Below are 14,090 nucleotides of genomic sequence, written 5' to 3'. Positions count from 1 at the left end.
GCACCAGCAGCCAGGGGAAGGAAGGCCCATTCTTGCATGAATCTTCATGCATTGGGCCCTTAGTGAAAAAATAAGTCATTTGTTCATACTCTACAAATACTCTAAAATCAAGCTGAGATGAGCAGTTCCATTCACAGGTCTTGCTGCTCTGTCTCAGGCATTAGGTGCTCAAAATCATTTTTTTCTACGAGCACATTAATAGTGCATGTCTGGTTCATATCTAACATTGCTCCTTGGTATCTCTGGAGCTACTGTGGATGTCCTGGGCTCCAGGGCTATTGCCAGTTATGAAGAATTAGCCTGGGCATACTTGATGTAATACTAAGATAAAGTGTGCCCCTGCTTATTCTCTTTTATTTCTGGTCTGCTTTTAAATTCTGGATCTACTATAATCATTGGTATTATGATATATTCATTAAGATAATTCTAGCTGCTACATCTCAGTAAATAAGCTCAACAAAATACCTGGTAGGAGTGTATTTCTCAATCACTAAATATCCAATGTGGATTTTCACTAGGCCCTGGCATCTACTTAGCACTGAGAGTATCCTGCTAGATCTTATCCATCCTGCTAGTTACAAAGGGATTCTTTGTAACTTTGTAAGAGCACTGATATCTATGCTCCATAGGGAAAGAGAAGGGAACCCTGCTTTACTTCACATTTACTTTTTTTTATTGTACAACTAGAGGCCCAGTCCATGGAATTTGTGCATGAGGAGTGGGAGTCCCCTCAGCCCAGCCTGCACCCTTTCCAATCCAGGACCCCTTGGGAGATGTCTGACTGCCGGTTTAGGCCTGATCCCTCTCACAATCTGGGACTGCTGGCTCCTAACTGCATATCTGCCTGCCTGCCTGATCAACCTTAACTGTTCCCCCCACCCCAGCCTGATTACACCTAACAGCCTCTGACTGCCAGTCTGGTTGTCCCCAATGCTCCTCCCCACCAACCTGGTAGCCCCTTAATGCCCCCCTGCCAGCCTTATTGCTCCCAACTGCCCCCCCTGCTGACCTTGTCACCCCCAACTGTCCCCCACTGCCGGCCTGGTTGGCCCCAACTGCCCTCCCACTGGCCTGGTCATCCCACACAGCTTACTGTTCAGTCATTTGGTCGTCTCTCACTAACCTTCCTGCTGGCCTGATCACCCCATGCAGCCTGCTCTTCAGTTGTTTGGTTGTCCCTCCGTAACTCTCCTGCTGGCCTGGTTGCCCCACACAGACTGTTGTTCAGTCATCCATCTGGTTGTTTCAGTCGTGATGGCCCTTGGATTTTTATATATTAGGATGTATCAGTGTCTAGAAAAGGTATACTGATTACCGTTTGTGTCACATTTTTTAGACCCAATTTTTAACTCTGGCCATTGCTGAGGCAACTGCTACTCACCTAAGTCTCACCACTTATCTCTGCTATGGGGCAGGGAAATTTCTTCTTTGTCCCTCTGGGACACATGTGGGTGTCCCCTCAGCCATTCTGAGGCAGGGGATTGGGAGCAAGTTGATGACTATGTTCATGTTCATTCCCTTGACTAGTCAGCTCTGAGACTCATTCTTCACAGCTTTTCAAAACACTGAGCCCCGATTGTCCACAGATAATCAGCTGGCTTCCCCCTTGAACAGGCTTCCTCCTTCCTGCTGCACCCTCCTCCCTGTTCCTGATCCTTACTTTCCAAAATATAGTACTCACATGCAAGCCATTGTCTCTCTCTGCTTTGAGGAACCCAGGCTAGGTCAGATGAATACGGAAAGCTTAAAGAATAATATGAAATGCTATTAACTACCCAAGTTAAGAAACATATTGTGGACTCTTGTCTCATTTATCTCAGAGATTTCCCTGCACTTAGAAATGATTTTTTGTTTGACTAAATGAATAAATTAATGAATGAAAATATTAACACAGACATCATTATTCCCTAAACACTGAACTGAGAAACAGCCAGCAAAGAGTAGATAAATTTCCAACCTCAGCATTCGCAGTCTCAAATGGACTTTTACACAAACATAAAACGCTTTGGTCAAACTGCCTTGAGTTGACTTCAGCTGAACGCCTCACATCCCAAACAGCAAGAACCAGGGCTATGAACTGCCCACATTTACTTTGCCCAGTTAACTGTAAATAGAAAGTCGCCTTCAAGGATTATTCATGTATGGAACTGATCACTACTAATAAATGTACTGAATTATCTGTGCTTTAAGAAGTAGAGAGAATGGCAAACACCAGAATATTTTTCAATTAACTTAATGAGGAAATCTTTATTTCTACAAATTTAGAAAACCTTTCTTAAATGCATTCTACTTTTTTTTGTAATTTGTGTAGAACATAATAATTTTAGTTAGTATAGGAGTTGGTTTCTTTGGATTCCACATAATTAACATTATGATGCGATTTACTTAAAAGTGTCTTAATGGCCAAGACCGGTTTGGCTCAATGGATAGAGCGTCGGCTTGGGGACTGAAGGGACCCGGGTTCGATTCTGGTCAAGGGCATGTACTTTGGTTGCGGGCATATCCCCAGTAGGGGGTGTGCAAGAGGCAGCTGATCGATGACTCTCTCTCATCGATGTTTCTAACTATCTCTCTCCCTTCCCCTCTGTACAAAATCAATAAAATATATTTTTTAAAAAAAGTGTCTTAATCCTTAGAAACCTCACCACCACTCCCACTCTGAGATATTCTGCCCTACGTCTCATATTTCCCTGGAATATGTGATTCTCAATTATTCACCCAATTAGCCCCACCCCCTATGGTTACCAAAAAAGAAAAAAAGAAAGAAAAAAAAAGTGGTGTGTAGAAAACGGAAAGAAAATAGACCTGAGGTCTTTGGGTTTTTAAAAAAGCCAAATGCCAGAAAGTCTTTCTTCCCATAAGGATCCAAATATATCAGGTGCATTTGTTTGCTGTGATTATGGTCCCAGCTGTTTCCAGCCACATTCTTTCTTAAAAACAAGGGAATTGGCTGCCTACAAACAGGGCAAGAGTTTGGATAAATTGCTTAAAAGCAGATACTTTCTGAGAGAGTCCTGGTTTGTTCTCAAGTCACGGGACTATTTAGCTTATTGACCTGCTGGCAAGTGTTTACTCAGAAAGACAAAATGAAACATATTCTGGAGGAGGATGGAAGACATTGTTTTTGAAAAAAGAAATGCGAGGTCTTATTAGGGCAAAGCTGTTAATTACACACTCTGTTATTGTCAAGGTTGATACAGCCGGTGAGAGCAGAGGCACTTTTTCATCTTTTCCCAAGAACAAGGGAGACAGCTGTTCTTAGGGACAGATCCATTACAGCTTATCACCAGCCAACAGCCCGAGAAAGGAGCACCATGAAATATGTCCACTGTCACCGGGAGCCAGAACAGATGCCGAGCCAGCCCTTGCACAATGGAAAGACAGTGAAAACCGTGGCTTCCAACTCAAATAGATTGGGTTACATTGATTTTTTTTAGTGCCTGGCTGTTCTGTAGCATGCAATTCATTGATACTCTTGCAGTTACTCTATTATTGATCTCTATAAAACTGCACGATGATCTTGCTTTAATAAGCTTCAGATAGTGACAGTAATAAATAGCAGTTCTTACATTTTTAAGCTTGGTTAAATTGTGTTGTAAAATTCCGCACGTTTAGATTTCATGAATACCGGTCTGCCGCTTATGATTCTTTTAAAGGGTAGCCCATGCCAGAGAAACAAATACCACCACCATTCGCATTTAACTGGTCTTCCTGATTAAATAAGGCTATTGATCCTTGTTTTTTAAAAATCTAGGGGGGCAGGTCATTTCAACAATTTATTTCTAATAAGCATTTATATCATGCAAGCCTCTCCTTCCTAACACTGATTTAATAGTTTTCATTGAAAGAGGGAAAGGCATGTGCTTTCTTAAGAGTGAAACATTTATACCATCAGGTAAACATTTCAAACACTAAAAAGGAGATTTGAGAAAAACCAATACTCAGTACACTATGCTTTGATTTCTTTGATTTTTTTAAATTATAGATAAAATTTTCTTCTTTTCAAATGTCTGCAACCACACCTCCCTTCTATGGTACTCGGGTTTTATTCATGAATAACTCTGAGACACAGAGCTTCACAGTAAGATCATGATGATACAAAAGCAAGGGTTCCAACATGGTGAAATCTGTTACAGTCTTCATTTTGGAAAAAACATAATAAATATTACATCTTCCTTGGAAACAGGAGCATGTTAAATAGTATGGATCCCAACTGCCAACTATAATTTTAACATAATATATATCTATGTATTCAACACTGTATGTTCATATAAAAATATATTTAAACTACACTCTCAGCCTAACATTTTCATTATGAAAGTAATCCTGGTTGTAGAAAATCTGGAAATACAATAAACACATTGAGTTAACAGTGACCAGCAGACTGACAGGGTCTTTGCCTGGGAGCTTGTTTGAGATCTAGAACCTCAGGCACCTTCCTAAGACCAATTAGATTAGAATCTGCCTTTAATAGAATCTGCAGGTAATTTGTTTGCACATTAAAGTTTGAAAAGTACCTGTATAAAATATAAATCATCCTAATTTCCCCACTAATTTAGTTTCAATATTGAGAATCTAACTTTGTTAATTTTTGTGACTCAGATATTACATTTTAAAAAGGATAACAGTGTTAAACATGATTTGAAAGTATTTCATTGTTTTAGATCTAATGAGTAGTATTGAATATATCACACATCAAACCTTTGCATTGTCAACTGATGCTAATTTGTTTAGCTCAAGAGTCTGAAGAGTACTTTGGAAAGAAAGCTAGACTGGGAGAAGGGAAATTGGGTTTCAATCCCAGGTCTGTGTCATACCAGTTGGCAAAGTCAACTAAGTCAGTTTTGCTCAGTAAAAGGAGAAGATGACCTAGATCCATGGTCAGCAAACTGCGGCTCGTGAGCCACAGGAGGCTCTTTGGCCCCTTGAGTGTGGCTCTTCCACAAAATACCATGGCCTGGGCGAGTCTATTTTGAAGAATTGGCATTAAAAGAAGTTTAAGTTTTCAAAATTTGGCTCTCAAAAGAAATTTCAACATTGTACTATTGATTTTTGGCTCTGTTGACTAATGAGTTTGCTGACCACTGACCTAGATGATCTCTAGATTCCTTCCAACATTAAGATACTGGAAATGATTCTGTGGTCCTAGATCTGAATACTTCATGTATTTAGAGGTGGGAAGCATGAAGGTAGATAGAAAAGATTAATTGAAATGTTGAGACAGAAAGCATTTAGAGAAATGATCCTCTCCCTAGGATGTAGACTCCAAGATAACATTAAATGTGAAAAATTCTAATATAATTAATTATTATTTGGCAAGTTCAGAGTAAGTCTAGATAATATTTTTTGTAGAAGGATTTTTTCAAATAGATCTGATCATTCAGAAGATACTTGAAGACCTTGGCATACCTTATAGTCATTATTCATGTGGCCCATCAGTCAACACAGATGCCTGGGATGAAAAATACCAGAAAGCCACCATGAATTTCTTATATCATTTTCTTTGAGTAACCTGCCTATTGTTCATAAGAGAGAATAAGAATATGCACAGGGTAATTTCTATTCAGAATTCTGGTTAAAACTACTTTTAGTTGATAAGCTATGATATAAACAAACTGATGCTATCTTCTTAAAAATTCCTGCAAATAATAGCGAAGAGGAGACCAACAGTTTAAATCCACAGAGAATAACAGTACATATGTCTAAGAGGATTTGGAGCGCGTCCTGAACAAATAAAAAAGAGAAGTTATAAACCGGTAAAATACACCTGAAATGCCATAGGAAGCTGCTCAAATAGACATGATATTTTTTAGAGTGACTTATTAGCATTCATATTTAATGCATTAAAAGATGTCCATTTCATCTTTTCTCTTTCCTGAGTGCTCACTCTTCCCTATTGACATGTATTATTCCTCCACATTCATCTGTTGGGGTGAGCATAAAGACATTGCTGCTCTGAGGAAAAAATAAATATATATATATATATATATATATATATATATATATATATACATACATATATACACACACACACACACACAAATATATAATATCATTCTTTGTCTGGGGGGAGGTGCCAACTTTGACAATCAGCCAATCAATTTATTCTCTCCCACATACAACCACAACATATATAATGGAACACTGTTCAGTGATTAAAAAGTAATCATGAAAAAAATATGCTATTAATTCACAGAAAAATCTGGATAAACCTCAAATGCCTTATGCTAAGTCAGTGGTTGGCAAACTCATTGTCAACAAAGTGGCAAACCTCAGCTCACAAACTGAATGTGGCTCGAGAGCCACAGTTTGCTGACCACTGTGCTAAATAAAAAAAGGCAGACCAAAAGTCTCCAGAGTGTGTAATTTCATTCGTATAATATTCCAGAGAGGCAAAACAATAAGGATGCAACAAAAGACTAGTGATACCAGCAGTTTAGAAGGTAGTGTCTGACGAAGAGAAGCTCAGGAGATTTGGGGTCAGCAGGGGAACTAATCTGTATGGCACTGTAATGGTGAATGCATGGTGCTTTGTATTTGTCAATACCCATAGAACTTTCCAGCACAAAGAGTGCACTGATGTATGCATTTTTTAAGTCAACCAGGAGATCAGAGGACCCCAGGATGGAATGCAGACTAACCAAAAAGAAATCTATTATGTATATCTGACAGGCATAATCTCATTAAAGGGAGTGTGAGGGGTGTGGGGGGGAAGTAACTTTGGAAAACAATGCTTTGAATGGAAATTTAAGACTAAAGTAAAAAAGAACTCTATATAAGAACTATACTCTGGTTGGCTAACTTGTTTCCCATGATGGTATGGGTCAATATTCTGAAACTGCTGTACATGTATACTGGGATTGACTAAGTAAATGAATAACAGATGGTGAAATCGATCCAGGTTTTTCACTGTCAGAGAACTGGAAGGAGGGGGCAGTTACAGATAAGGGGAAAGCTAGAATGAACCATGTGGTACTAGATTAGGTTCAGAGATAATAGTATAAATTCATGTTCAGTTTAATAGAGAAGTGTGAATTTACCTGTGTAAGTATACATGTATACAGCTCCTCATCATGTTCATGAGAGGGCCAGGAAGCTATGACACCCCAGTAGCAATGAGCACACCCAGCACCCAGATTCTAGTTTCTAATATCATTCTCCAATAACAAGGCTCCTTGGGAAAATGGATGATTCTAGGGCAAAGCAGGAATAATACAAGGGAAGCCTGGGGAATTTTATAGTGCCAGAAAGTAACAAGTATTCAGAAAAAGAAAAGGATGGGGAGGCTTGTCAAAGTGACACAGCAGCCAGCCTTAAAGAACTCTCAGTAACCACAGATGGAATTATTTGAGCAACAACACAAATAGCATAGCATTGGATTATAACCCAAAGTATAAGTATCCATGATTTCATTCATACTAATGCAGATAAATGATTGAATAAATAAGCAAACAGGGAGAACAGATAAGTCCCCTGTGCATAAGAATTCAAAATACCCCCCTCTTAAGGGCTTGGCTCCGCTTCCCTAGAGCAGTGGTCGGCAAACTGTGGCTCTGTTGACTAATGAGTTTACTGACCACTGCCCTAGAGTGTGGGCTGCACTAAATGTCTTACTTCTAAAGACTGAAATATGGAAAGGGTGTGGGATAATGTAACTTCACAGTATGGAAACCTGGCAGACACTACCTCAGCCAGGTGATCAAGGTCAACATCATCAGTGCTAAATCATGTTGGTGGTGTGTACCCTGGATGTGATATAATGAAATTGGTTCTTTTCTTTGTGGTCTTCCTCACCAAAACCAACTTCTGTTAATCTAAAACTATTAAAAATTAAAAATTTATTCAAAGGAAAATGGTAGAGACCAAAAATATTAGTCCAGGGCTAATTTAGAGAATGGGACAAGACTTTGTCTTTACTATATATCCATGGTGAAACATGTCCATTTCAGAGAGCAAGGATGAGGAAGAGAGAGCTAGAAACATCAATAATGAAAAAATATCTTTGATCTGCTGCCTTCTCCATGCCCGACACTGGGGATCAAGCATGCAACCGGGTATGTGTCCTGACTGGGAATTGACCATGACCTTCTGGTTCAAAGGTCAATGCTCAACCACTGAGCCATAACGGCTGGGCCACTATGTACAATTTTATAAGCACTAATCTAGGAAAACATTTTCCAGGATGACTTTGGCTTTCCCCCCAGTTTAAAATCTTCTTTCTATTGTACTAATTGTGTTGAATTCCTTGCAATTTGCTCAAAGACATTTTTATCTTAAAATCCTGGAAATCTGAAGTCACGACACTTCGTTCTTTGTTCTTTTGTCCGCCCCCAACATATTTTGCTGCAAACTTATCATCAAGGTGCAGCCCACTGGCTTTGTAAGTGGCTTGTGACTTCCTTCTGTTCCTGTAATTCCGGTTCTATTTAGGTTCCATTAAAGGGAGCATGAGGACTTGACAATTTGTCACCGATTCAGGTGTGCCTATCTCATTGCCAAGCCCTCCAATTTGAGTGATGATGCTACATGAATGTGGCCATAATAAGTATTGCAGTGATATACTTAATAAAATATCACAGTTGATCATGAATTAAATCACACGAGTAATTTTCATGCTGCTCCCTATTTACAGTTCAGAAAGTTATGTTTTCTTCTAGAAAATCTGATAACTCTAATTGTTATGCATCTCCCATGAAAGGTAAAAAACAAAAAGTGCAAACTTTTCTGGCTGTGTTAATAATATTCAAGTAACAATGTTTACTAGGTTTGCAAATAATCTGGATAATGAATATAAGAGCATAATAAAAGTTATAGACTGTTACAACCAAACAGTTATAGACTGTTAAAATGATAACACCAGGTTATTGTTAGGTGGTGAGGGTTGATTATTATGCAGAGGGATTTCCCATGAACTGATAAATAAGACAATGATAGCCAAAAATAGTCTTCTAAAAGGCTTTATTTTTCCATTTTCCCCCTTTATTCTTATTGTTGACACTATTGCAAATGTCCCAATCCCCCCCCCCGCCCCCCCCTACTAAATAGTTTTGGATGTTTACTTGATCTCTCTATTGAGATAGGTAAGGAAAGTTTTGCAATTTGAGATTGTTATTTAAATATTTTATTTACTTCACCACTAAAGTCAGTCAACAGTATTTTGGTGGTTGTTTTATCTTTTGTTTGTTTGTTTATTTTGTTAGTCCTCACCTGAGGATATTTTTCTATTAATTTTTACGGAGAGTAGAAGAGAGAGGGAAAGACAGAGAGAAACATCGATGTGAGAGAAACACATAGACTGGTTGCCTCCTGCATGCACTCAGACCAGGGCCAGTGCCCGGGAGGAGCCTGCAACCAAAGTATGTATCCTTGACTGGAATCAAACCCTTTGGTTCTCAGGCCAATGCTCTATCCACTGAGCCAACCCGGTTAGGGCTTTAAATCATTTTTAAATGAAATGTTCCTCTGGGGTCCGTTTTCTTCCGGTTTAATTGGATGGGGTGGGCATGGGATTTCTGCATCGATCGTTTGCTTTAAACAGCATTCCCTTTTATTATTCCCAGACAATCGTCCGAGGAAACAAACCCTGCCAGGAATCCTCCATCAACGGCCTCCTGGAGGATTTCGACAACCTCTCGGTGACCCGCTCCAACTCCCTAAGGAAGGAGAGCCCGCCCACCCCAGAGCAGGGCGCCTCTGGCCCCTGCCACCGGGAGGAGAACGGCTTCCTCACCTTCTCGCAGTATTCCAGCGAGTCCGACACCACCGCCGACTACCCCGCAGACAAGCACCGGGACCGGGGTCTCTATGGGGACGACCTGGACCCATTTTACAAAGGCAGCCACGCGGCCAAGCAGAATGGGCACGTGATGAAGATGAAGCACGGGGACGCCTACTACTCTGACATGAAGCCCCTGAAATCGGACCTGGCCAGGTTCCCCATCGATTACCACTCACACCTGGACGCACTGAGCAAACCCGGCGACTACAGTGACCTCAAGTGTTGGGAGTTCCAGAGAGCCTCGAGCAGCTCGCCTCTGGATTACCCGTTCCAATGTACGCCTTCCAGAACTGCAGGGACCGGCGGCTGCTCCAAGGAGAGCCTGGCCTACAGCGAGAGCGAGTGGGGACCCAGCCTGGAGGACTACGACCGGAGGCCCAAGTCATCCTACCTGAACCAGACCAGCCCGCAGCCCGCCATGCGGCAGAGGTCCAGGTCGGGCTCGGGACTCCAGGAGCCGATGATGCCCTTTGGAGCAAGTGCATTTAAAACCCACCCCCAGGGACACTCGTACAACTCCTACACCTACCCTCGCTTGTCCGAGCCCTCCATATGCATTGCAAAGGTAACGTCCTCTGCCTCCTTGCCTCCAGAGTGGGGGATACCCTCCCTCCCCCACCCAAGGTGGTGCAACCACCGCCTTCTTATATAGTCAGGTTCTCAAGTGGTGGATGGCCTTTTAGGGAAGAACCCTTATGGAAATTCTGATTTCCATCCCCCAGCCCCAAGAGCCGAAAATGTAGGGCAAGACACATTTAGTCATGAAGGTAAAGGTCTGTGGGGAATCTTCTATGGGGTTTCTAGTTAAAAAGGGTTTATTTGAAAGAGAACTTAGTACAATATGAGCACATCGCATTTATCGTGACGTCTCTCTTAAGGAGTATGTGATTGCAGAGCATTAGATGGAAATAATACAGTGGTTCCTGCATTCTGAAAAAGTTTATGTGGCTCTGCTGAAAAGGGGGAAAAAAAATCAGGATAATGCGGTAAGTTTTTAATAAAGTTAATTGTATTCCACTTGAGGGACGATTCTTCATTTTGAGAGTATGTTCTTTCTATTATTGTTGTCTTGAAATGCCATTTTATTTGTATGAAATTTGGGGATGAGAGATAGAAACTGGTTGCTGGGTCTTTTTCTGTGCTTTTTATTTTGTTTTGTTGTAACTCCTCTGTTGGTTAAAAAATGAGTTTAAATGTCAGCTGCTGCAAATTTTCTTTGAAATTGAGTGGTGATGACATCCCAAAGTTTGGGGACCACTGTTATAGAAGTTCCTGAACCTTAGTGTACTCACTTGGAAAAATACCTTGGAGAGTGTGCAAGTATAATAGTTCGTTTTTCCATGGTAACTTAGAAATGTTTTGCTACCTCAGCTGTATAGCGAAGTGTAAATGGGCAATTGGTGATGCGTTACGTAGAGGTCTCAAACTCGTTGAGAGGGATGTGACTTGTAGTAGTGTGATCATGTATGCTTGTACCAAATGCTCTTATTACTAAAGATTTGTACCTCTTCGGCAGCTTGATGGGAGGTGAGCCTTCCTGCATGCATCTTGTTTTATTGATTGTAGATAGTCAATATTTTTTTTAACTACTATTTCTCATAAACCCAACGCAATGTGATGAAGTCATTTAGGGACCTGCTGGTAGTGACTTTAACCACACTTTAAAGAGAGAAAAAGGAAAAACTCTCACTTTAGTTTCCAATACATACAATGAGAAACAAAGACCTGAAATATGTACATCTAGTTAAAATTTAAATATTGAGAATGTTTTTCATCTCGCTGTGTGAGTTATTTGAACTCTCATGATCAGGATATCATGACTGTCCTTACTTCTTATATTCTTACCAGGGCAATTGTTGGAAAGAGGTCTATCTAATTGACCAACACAAATAGCTCATACACATGATGGTTTTGAACAGCAGTGGTTACTTTATGTAACAGTAAAGAATGTTTTTCAGCTTCACTGAGGTATAATTGACAAAATTTAAAGATATTTAAAATTTACAACATGATGATTTGATATATATAAACATTGTGAAATTATTCACTTCTGGCATAATTAAGACATCCATCACCTTACATATTTACTTTTATCAGGAGGAGAACATTGAAGTTCTAATCTCTTTGCAGATTTCAATTATACAGTAGAATTTTATCATCATCATGTTATAGATTAGATCCTCAGCCTTATTCATCTTATTTCTAAAGATTTGTACCCTTTACCAACTTCTCCTTCCCCACCTCTATCTCTGACAATCACTTTTCTATTCTCTGTTTTGATTTCTACCTTTTAAAAAAAGATTCTACATATAAGTGATATTTAACTTATCATAATGCCTGACTGGTACTCCCATTTATGGCAAATGGCAGAATTATTTCTTTTCTTTTAAGGCTGAATAATATTCTATTGCATATACACTGAGTGGCTGGATTATTGATCTCTGAAAACATAATAATCTGGCCACTCAATGTATATCCTATGTAATAAAAGGTTAATATGCAAATAGTCCCCTCAACCAGGAATTTGACCAGCAAGCAGGCCAGCCAACCGCCCATGTCCCCTACCTCTGGCCAGGCTGGCTGGACCCACCCATGCATAAATTCATGTACCGGATCTCATATATATATGCATACATACACTGAGTGGCCAGATTATTATGTGTTCAGAGATCATAATAATCTGGCCACTCTGTATATTTTCTTGATCCACATTTTATTGAACCATTCATCTGTTGATGGACACATGGCTTGTTTCCATACCTTGATTATTGTTAACAATGCATTGGTCATGGGGGTATAGCTATCTTTTCCACATAAAGATGTTATTTCCTTTGGATATATATCCAGAAGTGGGAGTGCCAGATCAGACAGTTGTTTTATTTTTAATTTCTTGAAAACCTTCATTCTATTGTCCATAATGGCTGTACCAGTTTACATTCCTATCAATAGTTACATTGGTTCTTTCCCCCCAGCATCCTTGCTAGCATTTTTAATGTCTTGTCTATTTGAGAATGGCTTTCCTAACAATGGAAAGATATCTCATTGTGGTTTTGATTTATAGTTTCCTGATGATTAGTGATGAAGAGCACTTTGTATGTCTTCTTTAGAAAAATGTCTATTCAGATTCTTTGCCCAGTTTTTAAATTGGGTTATCTGTGGGTTTTGCCGTGTGTGTTTTTCTATCTAATTGTTTGAATTGCTTTTATATTTTGGATATTAACTCTTTATCAGATATGTGATTTACAAATATTTTCTCCCATTCCATAGGTTGCCTTTTAATTTTTGTTGATGGTATCCTCTGCAGAGCAAAACTTCTCTAGTTTAATTTAGTCCCACTTGTTTATTTTTGCTTTTTTTTTTTTTTTTTTTTTTTTTTTTTGCCTTTTCCTTTGATGCTAAATCCAGAAAGTTATTTCTAAGACCAATGTTGAAAAACTTGTCCCCTATTTTTTCTTGTAGGAGCTTTATGATTTCAGGTCTTACATTCAAATATTTAACCCATTTTTAGTTTTTGTTGTGTATGTTATAAGAAAAAGGTCCAGTTTTATTTTTTTACACATGGCCAATCAGTTTTCCCAGCATTATTTTTAAACAGACTATTCTTTCCCCATTGCATATTGTAATATCCTTTATCATAAATTAATTAACCATATTTCTGGGCTCTCTATTACATTGATCTATGTGTCTTTTTTATGCCAATACTATACTGTTTTGATTATTCTTACTTTGTAATCTAGTTTGAAATTAGAAATTGTGACACTTCCAGTTTTCTTTTCTTTCTTGGATTGTTTTAGCTATTTTGGATCAAATATGATGTGTGTGTGTGTGTGTGTGTGTGTGTGTGTGTGTATACACGTGTTATATTTGAATACTTGTGTTAGGAAACTGTTTGGGTAATAGTCTGAGAAAATTTTGTCCAGAAGGCTGTAACCTTTCCTTCGGGGAGCCATAGTTGGCCCATTGACATGTCTATTCCACCTAATACTAATTTCCAACATCTGGAAACTCAAGATATTTCACTTAGAAATCGCAATTTATGGGTTTCAGTTTTCTCTTGGGGGAAAAAAAAAACTGGGGCAATCTGGTATCTTTGGGCTCACATTTTCTTATAGTATCGGAGATAGAATTGGCTGGAGGTAAAGGCCGCCCATGAGAAGGACATGCACTGCTCAGCCTACTTCATTCCTTTTTCTATTGGCCTAATACCCACAGGCATTAGGATTTAATATAACCGCCAGCAATCTTTGCCCAGTCATTTTATAAGAGGAAAACCGAGGTCCAAAAATCCAAATGGCACACCAGGTTTCATAGA

The 14,090-nt window shown here is 39.3% G+C and overlaps 1 protein-coding gene across 1 annotated transcript in view; it reads left to right on the top strand.

The window, feature by feature from the left end:
* Positions 1–14,090, top strand: part of PAK5 (p21 (RAC1) activated kinase 5) — a 225,160-nt gene that overhangs the window by 180,555 nt on the left and 30,515 nt on the right. The window contains exon 4 of the mRNA XM_045574506.1: positions 9,561–10,343. Coding sequence (XP_045430462.1) covers positions 9,561–10,343 — 783 coding nt within the window. The remainder of the gene's footprint in view (positions 1–9,560; positions 10,344–14,090) is intronic.

The sequence above is a fragment of the Pipistrellus kuhlii genome, unplaced genomic scaffold, assembly GCF_014108245.1.
Source record: "Pipistrellus kuhlii isolate mPipKuh1 unplaced genomic scaffold, mPipKuh1.p scaffold_m20_p_6, whole genome shotgun sequence".
NCBI lineage: Eukaryota > Metazoa > Chordata > Mammalia > Chiroptera > Vespertilionidae > Pipistrellus > Pipistrellus kuhlii.
The sequence above is the reverse complement of the archived record's forward strand: the minus strand, read 5'-3'. Positions and strand labels throughout refer to the sequence as shown.